Source organism: Crassostrea angulata, chromosome 8 (genome assembly GCF_025612915.1).
Source record: "Crassostrea angulata isolate pt1a10 chromosome 8, ASM2561291v2, whole genome shotgun sequence".
Lineage (NCBI taxonomy): Eukaryota > Metazoa > Mollusca > Bivalvia > Ostreida > Ostreidae > Magallana > Magallana angulata.
This window is the reverse complement of record NC_069118.1, coordinates 46,360,647-46,381,388: the sequence shown is the minus strand read 5'-3', so window position 1 is coordinate 46,381,388 and position 20,742 is coordinate 46,360,647. Positions and strand designations below refer to the sequence as shown.

At 34.5% G+C, this 20,742-nt stretch overlaps 2 protein-coding genes across 2 annotated transcripts; one reads left to right on the top strand and one right to left on the bottom strand.

The window, feature by feature from the left end:
• Positions 1-11,256: 11,256 nt before the first annotated feature.
• On the bottom strand, positions 11,257-12,987 carry LOC128159151 (uncharacterized). The gene is made up of 4 exons (XM_052822206.1): positions 12,923-12,987; positions 12,430-12,563; positions 12,015-12,140; positions 11,257-11,423 (listed from the first exon to the last, which is right to left on the bottom strand). The coding sequence occupies exons 1-4, from the start codon at positions 12,972-12,974 to the stop codon at positions 11,301-11,303; spliced, it is 435 nt and encodes a 144-aa protein (XP_052678166.1). The 5' UTR covers positions 12,975-12,987; the 3' UTR covers positions 11,257-11,300.
• Positions 12,988-16,999: 4,012 nt separating this feature from the next.
• LOC128159153 (uncharacterized) lies at positions 17,000-18,030 on the top strand. Its single transcript, XM_052822208.1, has 2 exons — positions 17,000-17,066; positions 17,567-18,030. Exons 1-2 carry the CDS (start codon positions 17,000-17,002, stop codon positions 17,908-17,910), a joined length of 411 nt encoding a protein of 136 aa, XP_052678168.1. The 3' UTR covers positions 17,911-18,030.
• Positions 18,031-20,742: the final 2,712 nt, after the last annotated feature.

Below are 20,742 nucleotides of genomic sequence, written 5' to 3'. Positions count from 1 at the left end.
TTAAGCCGAGTAGAATAACGTGGGTGCATTGCTAAATGTTGTGTGCATACAGTCATTGAGATGGCGGCATTTCTTTGATGCCGGCAAAGCGACCAAGCGAACTCTAATGCGGTCGAACTGCAGGGGCACTTCGGCGACATGTCTTTGATGTCGGCGATGCGACGAGCGTCGTAATTTAGAGAGCTGCTGACAGAAAAGAGCTCTATATTTGTACTTTAAAAAAGCCGCTATCTATTTTTATTTATGACAAAAATAAAACGGAAAACATTCAAATCCATCATTTTAAAGATAAACCCATTCATCAAAACACAAATGAGAGAGAAAAAAGATTCGGCACTCAGGGACTGAACCCGGGTCGCCTGGGCACAAGTCCACCACTCTAACGACTGAGCTACGCGGACCCTCGCTTCAGAACTTTGGAGTCCAAAATCTCAAGAATGCGTGGATTGATTTTAAAACGAATTTCATATTTTGAAGTTTTGAGAGCGTCTCTATCGAATGAAAAACTAAAAAAAATTCAAATCCAAAAAGTAAAAAAATTAAGGTTTTTCATTTCCTTCCGGTGACAACCGGAAGTGACGGCGGACGTTCGGATATGCGAAGGGCACTGCGGCCGTTCACTGTCTACCTTCTCTGAAAATTTGAAAGTCCTCTCTTGAATACTTTTTGAGAAAAATTGTGAACAAGCAAAAACATAAAATCTTTAATATCTCGGTACCGGAAGTGACGACCAAAAAAATCTCGTGTAATTTTCTTACAAATTTTGTCATGAATAAGATCTGAAAGTTTCACGAAAATCGGCTGAAGCGTTTTTGAGAAAACGTGACAGAAAAAAAAAAAAATAATAATAATAATAATAATAGAGGAAAAGAAACAAAGCAAAAACAATAAGGTCTTCCGTTTCCAACGGAAGACCTTAATAAAGGAAAAGAATCAAAGCAATAACAATAAGGTCTTCCGTTGGAAACGGAAGACCTTAATAAAAATAATAGTGAAAAAGAAACAAAGCAATAACAATAAGGTCTTCCGTTGGAAACGGAAGACCTTAAAAATCGTGACCATGCCCCTTTAAGCCTTTAACAAAAATTTGTACAATATTTTTTTTAATTATCCACCAAACGGTAATCCGGTCAATGGCGGATAGGTTTGACGTAGAAAGAAGTTCCTTTCGCTTAAGTTTTTCTAGAGTTTCAAGAACATTCGTGGACTAAATAATGTCATCTGTTATACAGTGGCCTCGTAGTGCAAAAGCCCAAGAGACAAGTGATGCATTTGGAGAGATCTCGGGATTCCTTAGTGTACTTGAGGCAGTTGATGGATCGCACATTCCTATTAAGGCTCACAGAGAAAATCCTAATGCGTATTATAATTGGAAAAAGTTTCATTCTGTGGTACTTATATCAACATGTGATGCAAATTTGCAATTCACATATGTTTGGACGGGCAATCCAGGCAGCACCCATGATGCGTTAGTTCTCATATTATCCGAATCGTTTGTCAAGTCGGATGATCTGTTTTCCCCAGGGTTCTATTTCACAGGGGGGAGGGGGGGGGGTCGGCTTTTCTTCTCCTAGGCTGGCTTGTGACACCATTTAGAAACTTTGGTAACTGAATAAGAGGCCAGCGTCTCTTTAATGTGTGTCACAGCAAGACTAGACAAGTTATTGAGAGAAGTTTTGGGCTTCTGAAGGTCAGATTTCGACGGCTGCTTAGATTTGATGCTTGTGACATGAACTTGATTGTAAACTCTATTCTTTCAGCCTGTGTTTTACACAATATTTGCATCAAAATGAATGAGGAAAATGTTGATCTGTTTGATGTTGATAACGCCGACAACCATGGATAATGCAGAATCAAGGCCTAGTGGCTATCAAATGAATAGTGTACGACTACGAAATGACATAATGCAGCGTCTTGTTCAATTAAATTGAATTTTAGAGTTAGCCACTCAAAAATAGACACGCTGTGTTGTTTCAAAACAGAAAACATACCTATTGTTAAAAATATTTATGCACTATTTTTTATAACAAAATTTATTCGGAAATAAAGTACAAAAATTAAGGTGAACAAATTTCATTAACATGTTTGTATGCACCACTTTACAATGTAAACCATTAAACTATAATAGCTTTTCTTGCTGCAGAAAAATAATTAATAAAGGCATTGCAATATACTCGTACATGCATCTTACCAAATTGACAGCTTAAGATAGCTTCTCGATTATTCTGTTAAAAAACCTGTCATTCCTTTTGCTCAATTCCTCTGTTTTGTTTTTCTTCCTCTTTTTTTTCTGGGGGCGAAGTTGTCTTTATCTGTGATTCGTCATTCTATTCCTCATCTAAATATTGAGTGCCAGTTTTCGTAAGGGAGCCTCTGGCTGCTACTGGAACAAATGTTGGGTCTTTACCAAGAGTTTCTTCTATTCCTTTTTCAAGGAGGAAAGGTCGTGGCCTCTTGTTTCCTGATTTGTTTGATTCCAAAAGATATTTTCTGTATTCTCTTTTCAAAGTAAAAAATCTCTTTTTTACTTGTTTCCCTGTGATGATAATATTGCCGGAGGTCTCTTAACGGAGGGTTGAAGCTATATCATCCCATACTTTCTTTTTGTTTCGGGGTGTCTGCATTCTCCTTGTAGATGGAAAGAAGTTTTCTGGACATGTAGATACCCCATTCTAGCCTTCCCTTCTTTTTTGTGTCAATATTGTCCTCACTGCAGTCATTCCCGAAGAATGGGGTATCATCGTATTCAATAATACTGGTCTTGGGGCTGATGGATGAACATGCATCATCCTTGCTAGTGTTGCTGTGAGGCATGGGCTCATTGCTGGTACTGGGACCTGTAGACCTTTTGTTTAGGTACTCTTTGGTCAAACTTTCAACATTACTGAGATATTCCATGAAGGATGCATTTTCTTTTTTATGGTAGAAATAATTTAATGTTTTTTTTTAGATCATCTATCGTGGACCTATGTTATAGATCTGTACCCTGTCAACAAACGTGCACGTGTTGTATGTGCATAACTTGTCAGAAATATCTAAATCGGATCATTAATGGAGTTAAAAGCGTTCATAACACATAATCTAGATCTGACCTAATCAGAGATTCCTCCGATTCTAATCCTCGTTTTCAGGAGTTAGAATCAGAGGAATCTCAAATTAGGCCTATATCAACCCATATATTGGCCTATAAACATGAACACCGTAGCTAAATTGGAAAGTAAAAATACTTGATAAAATTTACTCTCAGAAATGAATGCTGCTGCCGACTGTTTGACAAACACATTTTTGTTTTCTGTCGTCTATAACAATTACAGTCGGAAAAAGATCTTCGCCGATGCCAAGTGATTTCTCCAGTCCCGCCATGTTGAACTCTTCTGATGAAGTCACACAACAAACTTGACTAAGCTCTAGGCTGCTGGTAGATTTGGTGACCTCGTTTTAAATCAAAAGTACACGGATGGTACACTTTGGTAACCAATTGCACCATTTGCATCAGTTGGTGACCTAATATGCCAATGGTAACAATCTGTTGAGCCCTGATCGTACCCAATATGTGTAGGGAGAGGCGGATCAATCAATTTTTAAAATGAAAATATGCATTTTAAATGAACGGCGCATAATCATAAAACAATTATTATTCTATTTAATCCTACCTATTAAGCTTGTTTTGATTCGGCATGTAATAATTTTAGAGCGCGTAATATTTCTTTTCTAGAGTGTTTAATGTAAAAGTTCGATGTGTTTGACACCGGGAAGCCTATTAAGATCCGTTTTTACAAGGGCATACGCTTAACAGATCATTTCGATCTTTTGGATATAAATTAAGGGAATGTTAAATTTATTTCAAAAGTGTTGCTGCTTCAATGAAATACACAGAATGAATTAATAAATAAATAAAATATTAAGCGAAGCTCATATAAATTCCAACCTGATCTCATTTCTTTGATGTATAGATGGGTCATTATCAAAATATGCAGCCTTTTGCGTCAGTGTCAATTTCAAGGGGGAAAAATAATGTTCTGGGGAATATATACAGTACCATTGGATTTTAGAAACTTAAACCTATATTGTTGAACAAATAAATTGACAATTTTACTGCTTAAAGTACAAAAAAAATATTATTTGTTATGAGATTTCAGTGAATTTATGTTGTCATTAAATTTTTCCAACGTCTTTAACCTACAATATCTTCAATAAGATTGATGTTGTATTCCAAAAATCAACGTTAATTTTCAAAACAACATTCATATATCAATTTCTGCTATGCTCCTTAACAATTTCTCTTTTAAAATCAATGAATTTGATGAGATATATGCTTGTACAAAAAATTGTTGTCATTGGTGTTACAAGGCAAATTAAATAAAAATATCTTAAAATACATCAAGTAAATAATATTGTACTACAATTGGAATCCCTCAGATCATAGTGACATCATTCCCTGCTACTAAAAAGATAAATGTATCAGTGATGACATCATTGTAATCAAAAATATGGCAGAAAATGTTAGTATGCTCAGAAAAATACAATGTAAACTGTGTCAGTGGGATAACGTGCTATTTAAGGTTTTCTATTATGAAAGAACAAAAAAGTTTTTCACATAAATGATGAATGTTTATCACATAATAACATAGGCTATGTAGCTTTGTGTAGTATTTGTTCTCTTGGGTCATACTGCTACATTTACTATGGATACATCAGTGGTATAACAGTCAGTGGTGTAACCAAAAATTGTTGTTACACCACTGACAAAACTGTTACACCACATGACATTATTTAATTATTTTACTTTTTCTTCCATTTCATTTATATTTTGAGCATTTTGAACAATTGCTATTTATCAATTTTGCAAGTTAGACACTGTCACAATAAAGTAAGCTTGACTATTTAATTGCAATTGTGTTTTCTTAATCTGGAAAATGAGACCTGTTACACCATTGACATTATTTGAAACACCATTGACATTTTGTATGCTCTAATTATGTTTTACCCATTTAAATACTTGATTAAAAAATAAAAGTAAAAACAAATTTATTCTAATAAAGAAATGAAATAATCCACATTTTATTTTTTATTAATAAAATGCATTATTAATAAGATATGTTATTCCACTGACATTTCACGTTCCCTATTATGCTATACTAAAATCAGGTAACAAATGCTAGCTGAGCTTCAAAAAACATATATAAACAAAGAGGAAGTGTATATGAGTTGTATGCATAGATTTTGGAGAAAATTGGAGAAATTTCAATTTTATAATCCAAATTGTATGATTGATATGAGCTGGTATAGTATTGACGATGTTGTTTGTGAGATTGATGACCCAAAGAAAGTTCGAACTCGGTACAAGATGGATAAAAGTGTGTGGATGCCAAAAGTATGAAATATAACATCAAAGAATGAGTGAATTCATGTAAAAAAAAACATCTACATGCCATTTTTGTGTCAGTGGTGTAACACTGATTATAAGTGGTGTAACAGTGTGTCTATCTTCAGATTATGAAAGAATGAGGTACAAAAACTTTTATTTAAGATCAAATTTATCATGTTTTAAATGCAATCAAAAATAGAGATTTGTTTATTTTACAAAATTTAATACACTTATCTCTTATTTATTATCGCTAGGTCAGTGGTGTAACTTTAAGTCAGTGGTAAAACATAATAATTAGTGGTGTAACATGTACATTTTTCTCCAAATAAAGTTAACTGGCAATGATACATGTATATTTGAAAACACCAGTGCATTTATAGTAATGTCTTTTTTATGCTGCATTAAAAAAAAAAATCCAGTTGTGTTCTTTTTAATGCTCAAATTAAAAATTTGTTGAGTAACATCAAGACTTTGTCTCAAATGTTATGTTGGTCACTATGTAAATGTGTCAAATATTTTCTGTTATCTAATTCTGATAACTTTAAATGAAGTTTGTTGATATAAACTTTATGTCCATCATTTAAAAAGAATTATTTTATTTTATTTAAGAATTTTTTCCTATACTATATGCCTGTTACACCAATACCTTGCTGAAGGCCATTCCATTTTTCAATTTCTTCCTAGCAGATAAGATATTTTTATATACAGTAAAACACGGATATAGCAAACACGCTTATAATGAATTGATGCTTAATATAGCGAAGTGATTTTCATTTCCCATGACTTTATTTACAATAGTAATAAAGTCACGGGAAATGAAAATGAATGTTCATGGAATGATGATTGTAAACTTGACAGAAATAATGAATTACGCTTATAACAAAGTAAAATTGCACGTCCCCGGGACTTTGTTATAAGTTTGTTTTACTGTATATGTTCTGTTCACTTATTAAAAAACACACCTATTCACTCTTACATTGTTGCTGTATTTCATAAGGACTTTAATGTCAAAATTCATAACACTAGTATCTCTTCATATTTTAACAGGAAAAGTACAATTTGTTCATGACTTGATGAATAACAGAAGAATAAAATCATGAAAATTATAAACTTCTCATGTACAACCAATTATAATAGTTTTTCTTAGTATAATGTTGTAGTTAAATGGGGTATTATGGAGATGGAAATATTATCTTTCACATTTCAAAAGAAATCTTTTACATAATTACAGAGACCAATAGAAATAAAGGATGTCAGCGCTGATGCTTTTTCAATCATTCTACATTTTATTTACACCAATGAGATTGCTGGAAATTCTGACCATTGCCTGCTTTTGGAGATTTGGAGAGGTAGGATATTTTGACTTTGTTTTTGTTAGGTATACAGATATGTTATGAACATATATAAAGTACAATTATAATTAATATTATTAAGTTTCACGAAACTTTTGAATAGGCCAGTTTATTCTTATTGCTTGAATGTTCATGGAATGATGATTAAATAAGAATGCAGTTTTCATCATTTGTAAGAGAGTACACATGTAGATGGCAGAGGTTTTATTTAGAAAATAAGAACATTTCTGCAAAAACATTTTGAGACTGGGGGGGGGGGGGGATTTATTCTTTAGCAATTTTTCAAGAATGTTTTCAAGTTTTCTTTCTTGGCACTGTTTTATAATTAGTGCTACACTCTCTTTGTTAGTCATATGACTTTCATGATGATTTTTGCAGCTGTGTCATTTAAAAAATACATGATTTATAAATGGTGAAAAATTGCAGTAAAATCTTTTTTTCTTCTTAAATATTAGTTGATGATCAGTTCTGCCTAGAGGATTTGAAGTCAATGGCTTTTATGAGCCTCTGTATGAGCCTGAATGTGGATAATGTGGTGGATATCTATGTGGAGGCTGCCACCAAACTCCCAATGATTGGTAAGATGTTTTACAGTATACAGTACTGTATACATAATCTCTCTATGATTGATGAGCTGTTCTGTAGTATAAAGTAGTGTAAACATAAAATCCCAACGATCAGTAAGATGTTTTGTTGTTTACAGTACTGTAAACATAAAATTTTAATGATCAATAAAATGTTTTTTGTTTACAGTACTGTAAACAAACTCCCTATGACTATTAGCAAGATGTTTTGTAGTATACAATTCTGTAAACAAATTTCCAATGATTGGTAAGATGTTGGGTAGTCGACAGTACAAATATATTGTAAATATAAACTGCCAATAATGATAAGATGTTTAGTAATGTACTGTACTGCAATCTCCCAATGATCGGAAAGATTAAATAAATACAGTTTATTGTAATGTGAACAAGAAATCTCGATCTTCAGTAAATATCATCATTTATAAAATTACTGAGCTGTAATTAAGAGATTTTGTAGCGGTACCAGTTTTCGATAGTGTAAAACTTTCGTCACAAATAAAAATATTTGCCTCTATTTTTTCTGCCCAAAGTTATTTATATCAGCATTAATTAACAATAATTAGATGATTTTCACCTTAAGTGTTTTGAAATCATTAAAAATCAGGCAGCGATTTGACTTTCTTTGGATCCGCCATGATCAGAAATGTTTTGTCTGACGTCACCCATTTTCGATAGCAGGTATGGCGCGCTGTTCGTGATATAAAAACACATAATATTAAGTCTGTTTCGATTTTTTTTTAATCAGTCTTAACATACAAACAATAATAACAATTAAATATTCATCATTTTACAATAATAACAATACGATATTTATCATTTTCTACAACTTTTTATAAAATTTGATGAAAGTGATCATTGAAATCAATGGTAATTAACTGACAGAGATTAAAGTCATACACAATGAGGGCATGTGATTTGTGTGTCCCTTCGGATAACCTTTTCTTTGATACAGTAGGACAGATGAACCCAATGTCCAGTGACACTGACCCCACCTAACAAACTCTGTGTAAGGCTTAAACTTCAACTGTTCAGGCTCAAGTTCATCACATACGCAACACTTTTCCTCATCAGCAATTGACTCATGATCCGACTCATCTGACAGACCAAGAAATGGACCTGGTGAGGCATTTTGAGCTTTAGAAGAACCTGCTGTATTTCTTTGAGTATTTGATGAGCCTGGCTTCTGGTGTTCAGCTAATTTATTATTTTCCTTTCCTTTCCCCTTACCTTTTGATGAATTTTCTGTCTTTTCATTGTATGCCTGAATTTTTTCAAAGACGTCCTGTTCAGTGATGGCCTTTCCTGCAATGATTGAGCTTAGATTTCTTCTTGGCGTTTTGGCATTTTCCAGAGCCAAGAGAACGTTTCCTACGCGCTTGTTAAAAAAGCTATCAGCAGGACAAGGAACTTTCTCATCAGTGGTTATATCAGCTGTTGAAGTGTCGCTGATGTCTGCCTTGCCTTTGAATATATATTTCATCTAATCTTTTGCTCATTTCACTTGCATGTTTGTTCTGGAATTAAAGTTATTATTCATTTGCAAATTGCTTTAGATTTCTTGCCTCACTGTAAGTTTGAGTAATTTATTGTAATTTTTTAAACAAATTCAATGATATATCTATTTGTTTTCTTCAGAGGATTTAATGTCAGCAGCCATGTCTTTCATGAGAGCCAGAATGAACGATATTGTACACCAACCAAACTTTACCTCTCTACCCAAAGACATCATGGTGGAAGTTATTCAGAGCATGACTGAAAAAATGTCCCTCACCGACTAAAAACAGGAAATAAGATACATATCTTCCTCGCACATATAAACTTATCTTGGCTACAGTAAATGAATGACTTATGATGACATACAATCTACTTGTGTATCTAGTGCTGTTTTATAGAGAGCTTAAGAATATCTGATACAATAATTCTGCTCAAGTTTGGCTGTACTGTATGTCACCGTGCCAGTGACTGCAGTTATACTCATTTATTTACACGGTGTTCAACTTAAGGAAAACAACTTACAAGAGGGGAGGGGGGGGGGAGGTCTACAACTTAGACCATTGTTTGAGAAAAGGTTATGATAAACACTTATTTTCAACTTTACCTCAACCATTGACAGCTTCTCTATATTGCTATGGATTTGGTCGCACTAGCTTTTGAAGTGAAATTGCAGTCTTTGTTTGGGTTTTTCGTCATTGTTTGGGTTTTTCGTCATTGTTTGGGTTTTTGTTGATATTTTTACAGTGAATGATTTTTATTTTTATTTTACATTTCAACAAATTTATTGTTTAAATATTTTGAGAATGACTTTTATAATCAAAAGAAAAAAGTGAAATGCCTTGTAAACGCAAGGCAGTGTAGCGCATTTTATATATTGTTGTACAATCACTTGTATACTTTTACCAACTATTGGTACACCTTGTCTACTCAGGAAACAGTACCAAAATCTACGAGGTCTTTTTAAATTATATCCAATTCTATGTGATGATATTTTATACCTATACATATGTATATATACATTCTATTTCTACACTGTATTGGAATTTGTGGTCAGGACTATTTTTAGGTATTGCTAAATGTGATCATTTGTAAACATATTAATGTAGATGATTTACAAAGTTTAAAATTCTTAAAAGGACAATTTGTTAATCCCTTTTTAATGGAATGTTTAAGAAACTTTGTTAATTAGTTTGGCTTTGACCACCGTTTAGTTGTTGACTATATTTATATATTTGTTTTAATGATTTACTAGTATATGTTTTGTTATTGGTCCAAAACTTTTTAGTTACTATTGTCTATATCAGACGAAGGGCAATAAAGATTTCTGTGAACCCTATTGTAGTACATTTATTTATTTTTAAATTTGATTACAGACTTTTTATTACATTTTAATACATAATGAATTTTCTGCGATTCCAAATGCACATTTACCTTTCCGATTTGTAATCAATTACAAAATTAATTGATTGCATTGTTTTTATTGAGGTAAATATCATTCCTGATTTACTAGTATATGGCCCCTTTTAATTGTTTTGATTATGCTAAACTTCTTTTTTTTCTTATATCTAATTTACTCATGAGAATAATAAAATTGCTGATACGTGCCATTGTTTATATCAATTGCAATTCATGGTTTGTCTACCCTGATACATGTACAGGTATATTTGTGCCAAATGGAAAGGACACGCACAATTTTGATCACAAGTACCCTTAATGAATTTTTTCTGTCTAAAAAACTCTCTAGTTTTAAGGATCCTTACTCATGACAACTTTGCAAGTCAAGAGTTTCCCATCTTCGCAAAAAAATAGACACAGTAGAAATATTTACATTCATTTAGCATTTTCTTTCCTATAAATTGTCCTTATCAGATTTAAGACCGTTCCCTGAACTGTTATAAATTTTAACTGCCTGCAAAAGCTTTGTGTAGCATTGTTTAAATAGTTTATCAAGAGACGCCGTTTATTCATACACCTCAACACATTCAAAATTCTTAAGAAAAAGCCCAATCCACATTTTGCAAAAGTTGCTTCCCTTTGCGGGGTCAACCCAAAGGTCGAAAGGGGAAAAAACCCTACTTTCCCCTTCTTAATGCTGCCAAATATTTGGGCGTCCTCAGATGAAATCTCTTTTTATTTAATTTATTTCGTCAATCTGTTGGTTGCCCCATCCTGAAGCAATCAAAATACACAACGGAAACGGACTTATAACGGCTACTTTGAGAAATCTATGGGGTTTTCCCAAAGATGACGGCCACGGGACATCAATTTTGTAGAGTGTGAATTGGTCTAAAAGAGAATAAAATACCCAGTAGATAAGGTTGGTTTCTGGGCGACTAATTGATTACTATGTAACGTTGATCGTGGTGTCGTGATTAATCTCAGCGAGATTCGTCGAGACTGAAAATTTTTGACGGACGTCTCAAAAAAACTTAACTCGATTAACAAAAAATGTTTGGAATCTGATTCAATATAATGATTTATTTTTTACCATGTTGACACTATCTAATGAAAGGCTAGAGTAAGAGGGCCATTGATGGTGTCGTCAAAGGAGAGCTGACGGTTGCGCACGCAGATGTCTATTCTGCTGTATCCCTTACCATAAAAGGCGGGTCCAGTGTCAACTACCTGTAAAATTGAAATGAGAATTAGGATTAAGGATAATTACTAATTATTAAACTAATCCCCAATAAAAAGGATAGCATAGAGGAATAATTATATAGATCTGAAGAAAGAATTTAAATGATGACAATCACATTCAACGGCATACCACTTTGTTAGAACCTACCGAAAGATGGTTTCTGATTTTCATAGCAGCTAGAGCCCTTTATATTGTTTCTCCCATGAATATATATGCCTTTCCTTGACTATATAGAAGTCAACATTATTTACCCGGAATCGCTAATATTAGACAGCTTTGAAGAGTAAAAATTGTTGCATCGTCAGATTAATGCATGATGGGATCAAGCAAAACGCCAAGATCGTTGAGGATCTTAAGCTGAAGCCAAAGAATTGTTTTTATTTGCCACGAGAAGGTATAACTTTCTAAACATGTGTTAGTATCATCAAAAAGTCTAGCGATAGACTTGTCAAGTCAACTATACAAGCCAGTTGATTGAGTTGAAGTACTTTTCTTGCCACTAGCATGAATTTTATCCGAGGCAATGTTATATAAACTCATATTTCAACTTTCAAACGTGATGAAAATTGCATACGTACGACAAAATCAATAAATCTATGGTATTTCCTGTTTAATTCCGGAATGCAAACGTGAGTTCCATAAGGAATCCCAGCATGGTTGTCCATAGCAACGCTCACGTGGGCAACGCGTCCTTCCAAGTAATCCTGAAATTAAACAAACGTTAGTATCGTAGAAATTCCGATTCATTTAAATACATCTTTATTTCTAAAACTATGAATCTGAATTTATTATTCAAAATTTTCAAATATATCAAATCCAAACTTTATCTCACAGTTACAAGCAGTACTAACACCTCCCTCCCCAACCCCGCCACCCTCACCCAAACCTGCTACCACATCCATTTGGGCATTTTAGTAAATACCTTACCGCATATGCGTCCAAATTCTCTTAAAATCTAAATTCAGTACATTGTATTAAAACTTGAAGAAAAACCTGAAGCGTCATAAGAGGGTGGTCGCGCATGTCCACAAACCCGCCCTCAATGGGGTCGTCCGCAGGGTAGTAGGCCGTCCCCCGGGCGTGGTGACGATGGTGGCTGTGGGTACACTCTATGTCGTTGATAGCTCCTAGAAACAAAAAAAGAAAATTGTTAACTTCAGGATGGACCGCTGTCAGGTTTCAGACTAAGTACATAATATCTTATTATCAACAATTTTGCGTATAATTATTCGCTGGATGTTTAAATTAGTCATGTCATCCTTACAGTTCTACAAGTCACACAGACACCTGTTTCATACGTAGGTCACCGCCACCCCCTGCTTATTCATATAAGAAAGAGACTAACGATGTCCGAAACAAGCGCATGTGTTGAAAATGTAACAAATGCATGACAATTCATCAAGACACAAACTATCGAGTGTGGAAAATGGAACGAAACCTTGTGAAAATATAGGCCTATAAAGAAAAAAAAAGGCAAGACGAAAACCTGAAGAGAGCGCTAGTTGTCCGAACAGAAAGAGGAAACAGAAGGCGTTCATATTGACGACCGGTGTCGTATAATTTAAGGTCCGCCCCGTAAAATGGTCCGGGGCGGACCATTAATGTTAACATTTAGGGTCCGCCTTTGCTCTAAAAGGGTCCGGCCCGTATAAGAAAAGGTCCGCCTAACATAAAAGGTCCGGGGTATATTTTTCATTTTTTTTTTCAATATTGAGTATTTTGGAACAAAATAAGTGGGATTATTTTGTCATTCTTTTTAAGGAGTACCTACCCGAAGTGAGTCAGACTGCTATATATCCAGCACATAATATAAATGAAATACATATACATGTAGCTTGGTGAACACAAATAAATCACAATAATTACTTCAACTTTAATTTTACTGGTCGATCTTATATTAACAAGAAATGAAACTGATTGGTGTCAATAATTAAACAATGGCTAGAACCAGGTGTTATATACACACACCACCCTGCAGGTGTGAGGGGTTCACACCTTCAGGTGTTTGACTGTTTGAAGTTGTTGTGTAAACAATTGACATTTCACACGTCTCCTTTTTGCGCATCTTTCCAATATGATACAAGCTTAAAAACGTTACCCATTTTAAAATCAAATACTATTTACAATTCAATTACAACGATACCTGCAAGCGGTTTATCATTGCTATTTTTATTTGCACTAGGGCATATGTGTAAGTTATGTTAAGTCATGTACACAACATGTACTATATCGAAGATCTTAATATTAATTGAAAATAAACGATTTATTTAAAACAAATCCAACCTGCATTAAAAAAGGATCCTCTTTTCAAATGCATTGGGAGTGTTTTACATTTATCGTTTATTTTCAGTTAATTTTTAGAACATGTTGTGTACATGACTTCAAAGAAATCTCTATCAAAAAGGTCAACTATACCGAGGATTTAGATTGGTGGGGGGGGGGGGGGGGCTGTGTCTTGTCCTCAAGCACCTGTGCAAAATATTAAATATTTTGTGTGAAAAAGGCAAATGTTTACATCCCGGTAAAATTTTATTCTAGATTTCTGCCTGCCTGGTACCCCCACATATATAATTTATATTTAATTATTTTTTTCACAAATATCGTGTCAACATCATGACAAGCATTTCTAAATGTCATTAGATGAAAATCGATACAGTAACTGTCAAACATAGAGGACAAATCTATCAACAAAACGGACAATCGTTTGCTACAATGGATTCCATGCATTTGTCACATTTTTAAAAGGTCGTCGGATAAAAATCAATTTAAATATGTTATATTACTTCTATTGCTTGATATTACTCTAATGTTATGGTCTTTTCTAAGGACACAATACATGTATATGTAATCGGTCTCGCTCCTTTAATAGAAATATTTTAACGATGAAAATCATTTATATAAATATTATTATTAGATAATGTGTCACTACTCTGAATACATTTTAAAAATAAACCTACGCTGAAGTCAATTTCATGTCCACTCCAATATTAAGAAGATCAACTGAAAAATATCACAACAAGAATCTATAACAAACTAACTGCATCCATGCAGTCATGCAGTGGCGTCGGAAGCAAATTAAAAGTGGGTGAGGGGGGGGGGGGGGCGCTAGACTAATCATCAGAAATTTCGACACAAAAAATACCTAATTCCAAAATCAGGTAAATCCTAATCCGTGGGGAGAGAGAGAGAGAGAGAGAGAGAGAGAGAGAGAGAGAGAGAGAGAGAGAGAGAGAGAGAGAGGGAGAGTTGTAACTCAAAAAAAAGAAAAGAACATATTACCCAAAAAAATTCTTCCCAAATTATGAAATTCCTAATTTCCGAATCCATGAGGAGGGGGGGGGGGGGGCGGGGCTGGTATAATCTTCAATCCTCAATATCACTAATAACATTCCATTCTTTTTATGGTAAATTTAGGAACAATTATGTTTGCTGCGAGAAAAAGTAGGATGTGTGCCTAACGGTTAGGTCTAGCTTTGCAAAAAAAAAAAAAAAAACCTATTTTTCTAAAATAGCATCGGGATAAATCAATACAAGTATCAATTTGAATATTAATTATCTGCATTCAGTATTTCAACGGGGCGGACCTTTTCATAAACTACATGTAAACTATTGGGTCCAACCCACTGAAACAAAAATCATCATTATATAAGAGTCAATGCATACATGCATTTTCCTATTTAACAATGATACATGTACCATTGCTGCATCGAGACTGATCTCAATTAATCTATACCAATGCAAGACCGCTAATATTAGACACTATCCCTTTTGATAACAACATCAATATTTTTTTCCATGGAGATACATATTTTTCTTTAAACCGCAAGGATATTGTGGTTTTTTAGGCAGTTTACAAATAAATATATCTGCATTAAAGCGCTTTGTAATATAGCAGTTTTATTACAAATTATACACCTTGCATTTACATGTTTTTATTTTCTTGCTCAACGCAATTTTTGTAAGTATCAGTTCATCCTTTAATTTTTCATAAATGTGCTTTCAGAGAAATCATAACTTAGACATATCAAAAATTTGTAAACTTTATCGATGGAAACAGATTTACTTATTAAGTGTTTACTTGTTACCAAATCCTTGCTTAATTACAAGAGGAGAGAGATTAATTAAGAGAGAGAGAGAGAGAGAGAGAGAGATTGATTGATTATTACAACATTATCCCTTTCATTCCTTTTTTAAACACTTTACCGGTAGTCAATTAAAACGGTGTGTTCTCCGAACGCCTACTCCTCAATTAAAAATAATAATTGGTCAAGGCAATTATGGGGCCCTCTAAGGGGACACAGGTAGACTTTACCTGTATATACTTTGGGGCACAGGTAGACTTTACCTGTATATACTTTGGGGTACAGGTAGACGACATTATCTTAATTTTAATTAAAAAAAAAATAAATAAAAGGATGCAATAAATAGTGCTATATAACCTAAATGTTTCAGTAAAATAAAATAATCATTAAATATTATTTTTTAAAAAAAATATCTTTCTTCATTTTTAAATTTACATCTTAACAAAATAAAAATAAAACATTATATCTTATGGTATGAATTAAAATCAGAGATTTTAAAGGATGATTATCTAAATTATGACTGAGATAAAATTTTGATAAAAAATCACTTTTTTCAACAAATTTGTCCAAGCTGTGAATAAATGAACGACATAAGCTTCAATAAAGTCATAAAACCAAGTAATTGAACATCATTATGGTAAAAAAAATTCACTTTGATATTTTTTAAAATATTAGTTTTAAAATCAATTACTGTAAAGATGTTGAACTGAACTCATCCAAGCTGTAAATAAATGATGTTAAACTGAACTCATCAAAGCTGTAAATATATGAAGTTAAACTGAACTCATCCAAGCTGTAAATAAATGATGTGAAACTGAACTCATCCAAGCTGTAAATAAATGATGTGAAACTGAACTCATCTAAGCTGTAAATAAATAATGTTAAACTGAACTCATCCAAGCTGTAAATAAATGAACACAAGCTGCAGAATTGTATAAATATAAGGAAAGAATCCAGACATCATCACTTTTCACTCACAATGGCAAATGCACAGATCAACGTTAAGTTCATCACCAACAGAAGATGGGGACGTAATCTCGCATTCAATGGCTACATTTACCGGGTAAATCGAAGGACGGACAACAAGATCTTCTGGAGGTGCACTACATCTGGATGTTCCGCCAGTATCTCAACAGAGAACGACATCCCCACAGGTTTTGGACGACAGCAACACACCCATGCAGCGGACCACACTGAAGTTGTCGCCAAACAAATTATGACAGCCATCTCCAGAAGATGTACAGATGAAGTTAGGCCCATCCCCTCCATTTTCAGCGAAGAACTCAACAAACTCCGAGACAACGAATGGGACGACACCAGCAGAGAGCTCATCGAGAGGCTGCCAACTTTCAACACCGCCAGGTCATCACTCTACAGAGCCCGCAAGAAAAAGACACCACCACTTCCAAAGACTACAGCAGACATCAGATTGGAGGGGAAATGGACAGAGACAGAGACGGGTCAACAATTCCTTCTACTAGATGACATCTTCCAGAACAACAGGATACTTGCGTTTGCGACAACAGACAACCTTCAAGACCTTGCTGCCTCCGAGACCTTCTTCTGCGATGAAACCTTCTACACCTGCCCCAGCCTGTTCTACCAGATCTTCACCATCCACATCATGACTGACGACCAGATGACGCCCGTTGTGTATGCCCTTCTTCCAGGAAAGAACCAAGCCATGTACACAAGACTCTTCACTCGCCTTTCCGACAAGATGAACGACCTCGGTCTGCAGTTCTCTCCCACCAGTGCCCTTGCCGACTTCGAAACTGCAGTACATAACTCCATAAGAGACGTTTTCCCCGGAATCACCACCAAAGGATGTTTCTTCCATTTTACACAGGCTGTTTGGCGCAAGGCACAGATCACATGTTTATAGACCCCCTACAGAGAAGATGACAACGTGAAGAAACTGATAAGAAGAGCAGCCGTCCTACCCCTAGTTCCTCTAGACAGCATCGAAGACGTGTGGTTCCAAGCCCTGGAAGACCGTGATGAAGCCGACCTGACATAAGTGACAGAGACCTTTACAGACTATGTGACAGAACAGTGGGTGAATGGTGACAGACTTCTTTGGAATCACTTCGGAACCAATGGACCACGGACCAATAACAACCTACAAGCATGGCATGGGAAGCTGAAGAGGATGGCCCTACACGCGCACCCAAACATCTACACTGTCATCAAGATATTCAAGGACATCCAGAACAGGAAAGAAATTCTTCAAATCCAGAAACAAGCAGGAGGAACCATTCGTCAACCGACAAAGAAGTACGCGACCATCAAGAGGAGACTGCAGACCCTGAAGGAGCGATACCAAGACGGGATCATCGACCTTATGACCTACGCAGATTCAGCATCGGAACTTCTTCATTTAGGACATTGACATAGTGACTGAAAGTGAAAGGACATTAAGACAGACTCCGTGCCCAAATTACTTTGTAAATATTGTATATATACTGGTATGAATTATACTTTTAAAACTTTATGTCATTTTGAATTGTTATTTATTTTTAGACAACCATGTATTTATGAGTGTTTTAAAACAGTGCTATGTGTCCAAAAAAAGACAATTGTGTATAAAATGTAATTTTAAAACATTATTTTGTTTTTTTAAATAATATGTAGTGCTAATGAATTAAATAAATATATTAAAATTTAGTCAATGTTTTCTTTTTATTTATGCAATAGTTTTAATTATAACGACATTCAAAAATGACAAACTGTTATATTATTTTTCATTCAAGGAATCACAGGTAGACTTTACCTCACAGGTAAAGTCTACCTGTGCCCCTTTAGAAGGCCTCATAATTGCCCAGTTTAATTGTATAATGATAATTGGGCAGTAGGCGTTCGGAGAATCAGCCATTAAAACATGATTTTTAATTATAGGCACACGTATCATCTAATTAATTTCATTTGTCTTTTCACACCCTTATATCTACCACAGCTACGTATGTACACTATATTGTCAACGAATACCCTCTTTTACGGTAATCCACATATGCGACCTTTTATCATTTAAACTAGTGATAAATTTACCTAGAGACGTATACATTATTAGTATATTATCATAAGTTTCTGATCTACTGAAAATAAACAAAGTACAAGCTAAAAAGACAATCTTAGTTGCGAAGAACACTATACAGCGGAGACGTTGTTTTTCTTTCTCAGCTATGGGGTGTATTCTGTTTAGCACATTCTGTGAATGCCTGCAGGGCTTCTTTTACCCGTGTTCACCTGTTGTGAAACCCTCTGCTAATACATATACACCGGAAGAGATTTAAAAACAAAGGGACTATACATAGTGTGTGCAAATTATCGACAAAATACTCCTGGTTTTTTTTTCAGATTCTTAAACAATTGGTCAAAATCTAACCCGCTATTCATATTTGATATTCCACAAAGTCATTTATTAAAATAATACCGTCATACTTGTACCATACGCAAATGGCCGGCTGGATTATGTAAACAAAGACATCTTTAAGATACAAGTGTATTAGCAAAAGAAAATAATTAATTTTAGAGAAACTTTAATAAATGACTACGGGTAGGACCTTTTCTTATAAGGGAAAGCCGGACCTTAAATGTTAACATTAAAGGTCCGGTGTAATGAAGAATAATGACCCCCGTAGAATAATGACCGGGGGTCATTTTTCGACGTAAAATAATGACCCCCCTAGCTGAAGAATAATTTGATTTTTCTGAAGAAAAAAGACCCAAGGGTTATTTTTCTTCATGTTTAACATGAAGAAAAATTACCCCCATAGAAAAATGCCCCCCCCCCCCCCCGTATACATGAATAGAAATTGGTTACACCGTATCCAAGATATGACTTTGAAATAACTCAATTTTTCACTCTGTTCAACTGATTTTGAAGTTATAAACACCGAATTTGTAAATAAATTGCTGTATATAGTTTTTCATATCCGTAGCAGGCACACACAAAACACTCTTACATTGCCACAAAATGATTGTTAACAGTTACATCACTTCTCTCATCGACATACGGCGGGAAATGACGCAAATACAGAAAGATTCATACACAATGAGGATATTGTGTGATAATTAACGAACAATAATCATGAAAGAATAATTGTTGTAATAATATAAGCAATATTCATTGGTGAATGAATTGTCAATCTTAGAATGATACATGTATATATCTTTATGGAAAAGGACTAATGGGGACAGGTAACGTAGGAATATGAATTCTTCTTATTTACATTTCTTGAGGAAAGTGATTTTTAAAAAATCATTTTGCGTTAATTTTGTTTTCTTCTACGTAATACATGAACATCAATATTCTAAACATTTGTTGTAATGTTGTTTTTGTGATCATGAATAGACTTTATTCTTTTCGAGCAAATGTGTGAAGAGTACCTGACTATAGTTAATCTTAATAGATAATAAACACTGATCGATTACAATAAGAAAAGATTGTTTCTAAAAGCGTTGAAAAGAGGTTAGGGCCCATGTAAGAGGTTTACATTCCTCTTGATTTTGATCACTATATTGTATCCAAAGTTACCAATGCTCATACAAACTATTGATGCATTAATCATCTTGATATTAGCTAAACTTACTAAAGTATGCCAACGATAAAGTAAAATGTATTTTCTGTATAAGTACTCTCAGTACTTTGACGATTTTCCTTATTGGCCGTTAACCTCTACTGGCGTAATGGCGGCTGTCAGTAGCTACTAACTTCAGCTTGGTTATAATGCCTAACAGTGGAGTAAACTTTTCATAATTTTGGTTTCATCATTAATTCCGCGTGATGCACTTGCATACCCAGAAAGTTTGTAATAGTGGAAATCCTCAATGCAAGTATAATTCATGAACAATATGAAGAATATAAAAGATGCGACGGCGAAGCGCGAAGATGCTAAGGCGAAAGTGCTAAGTTGCTAAGGCAAAGAAGTGATACTACTATCGCTTCTTCGCCTTTGCAACTTCGCACTCTCGCCTTCAAATCTTCGCGCTTTCGCCTTTTTAGCTCACCGAGACGAGCTTATGTTATACTCCCGGTGTCGGCGTCCGGAGCTGGTTAAAGTTTTTGGTGCAGGTCCTGTATCTAAGCTATTACTTGTCCTATCTTCACCAAACTTGCTAACTTCACCTAACCTGAATGGATGGTGAGTTTTATGATACAGATGCACCTGACAGGCATGGATGCTGAATCAGAGCCATCGGTTGGGGATGCTTGAGGAGGTAA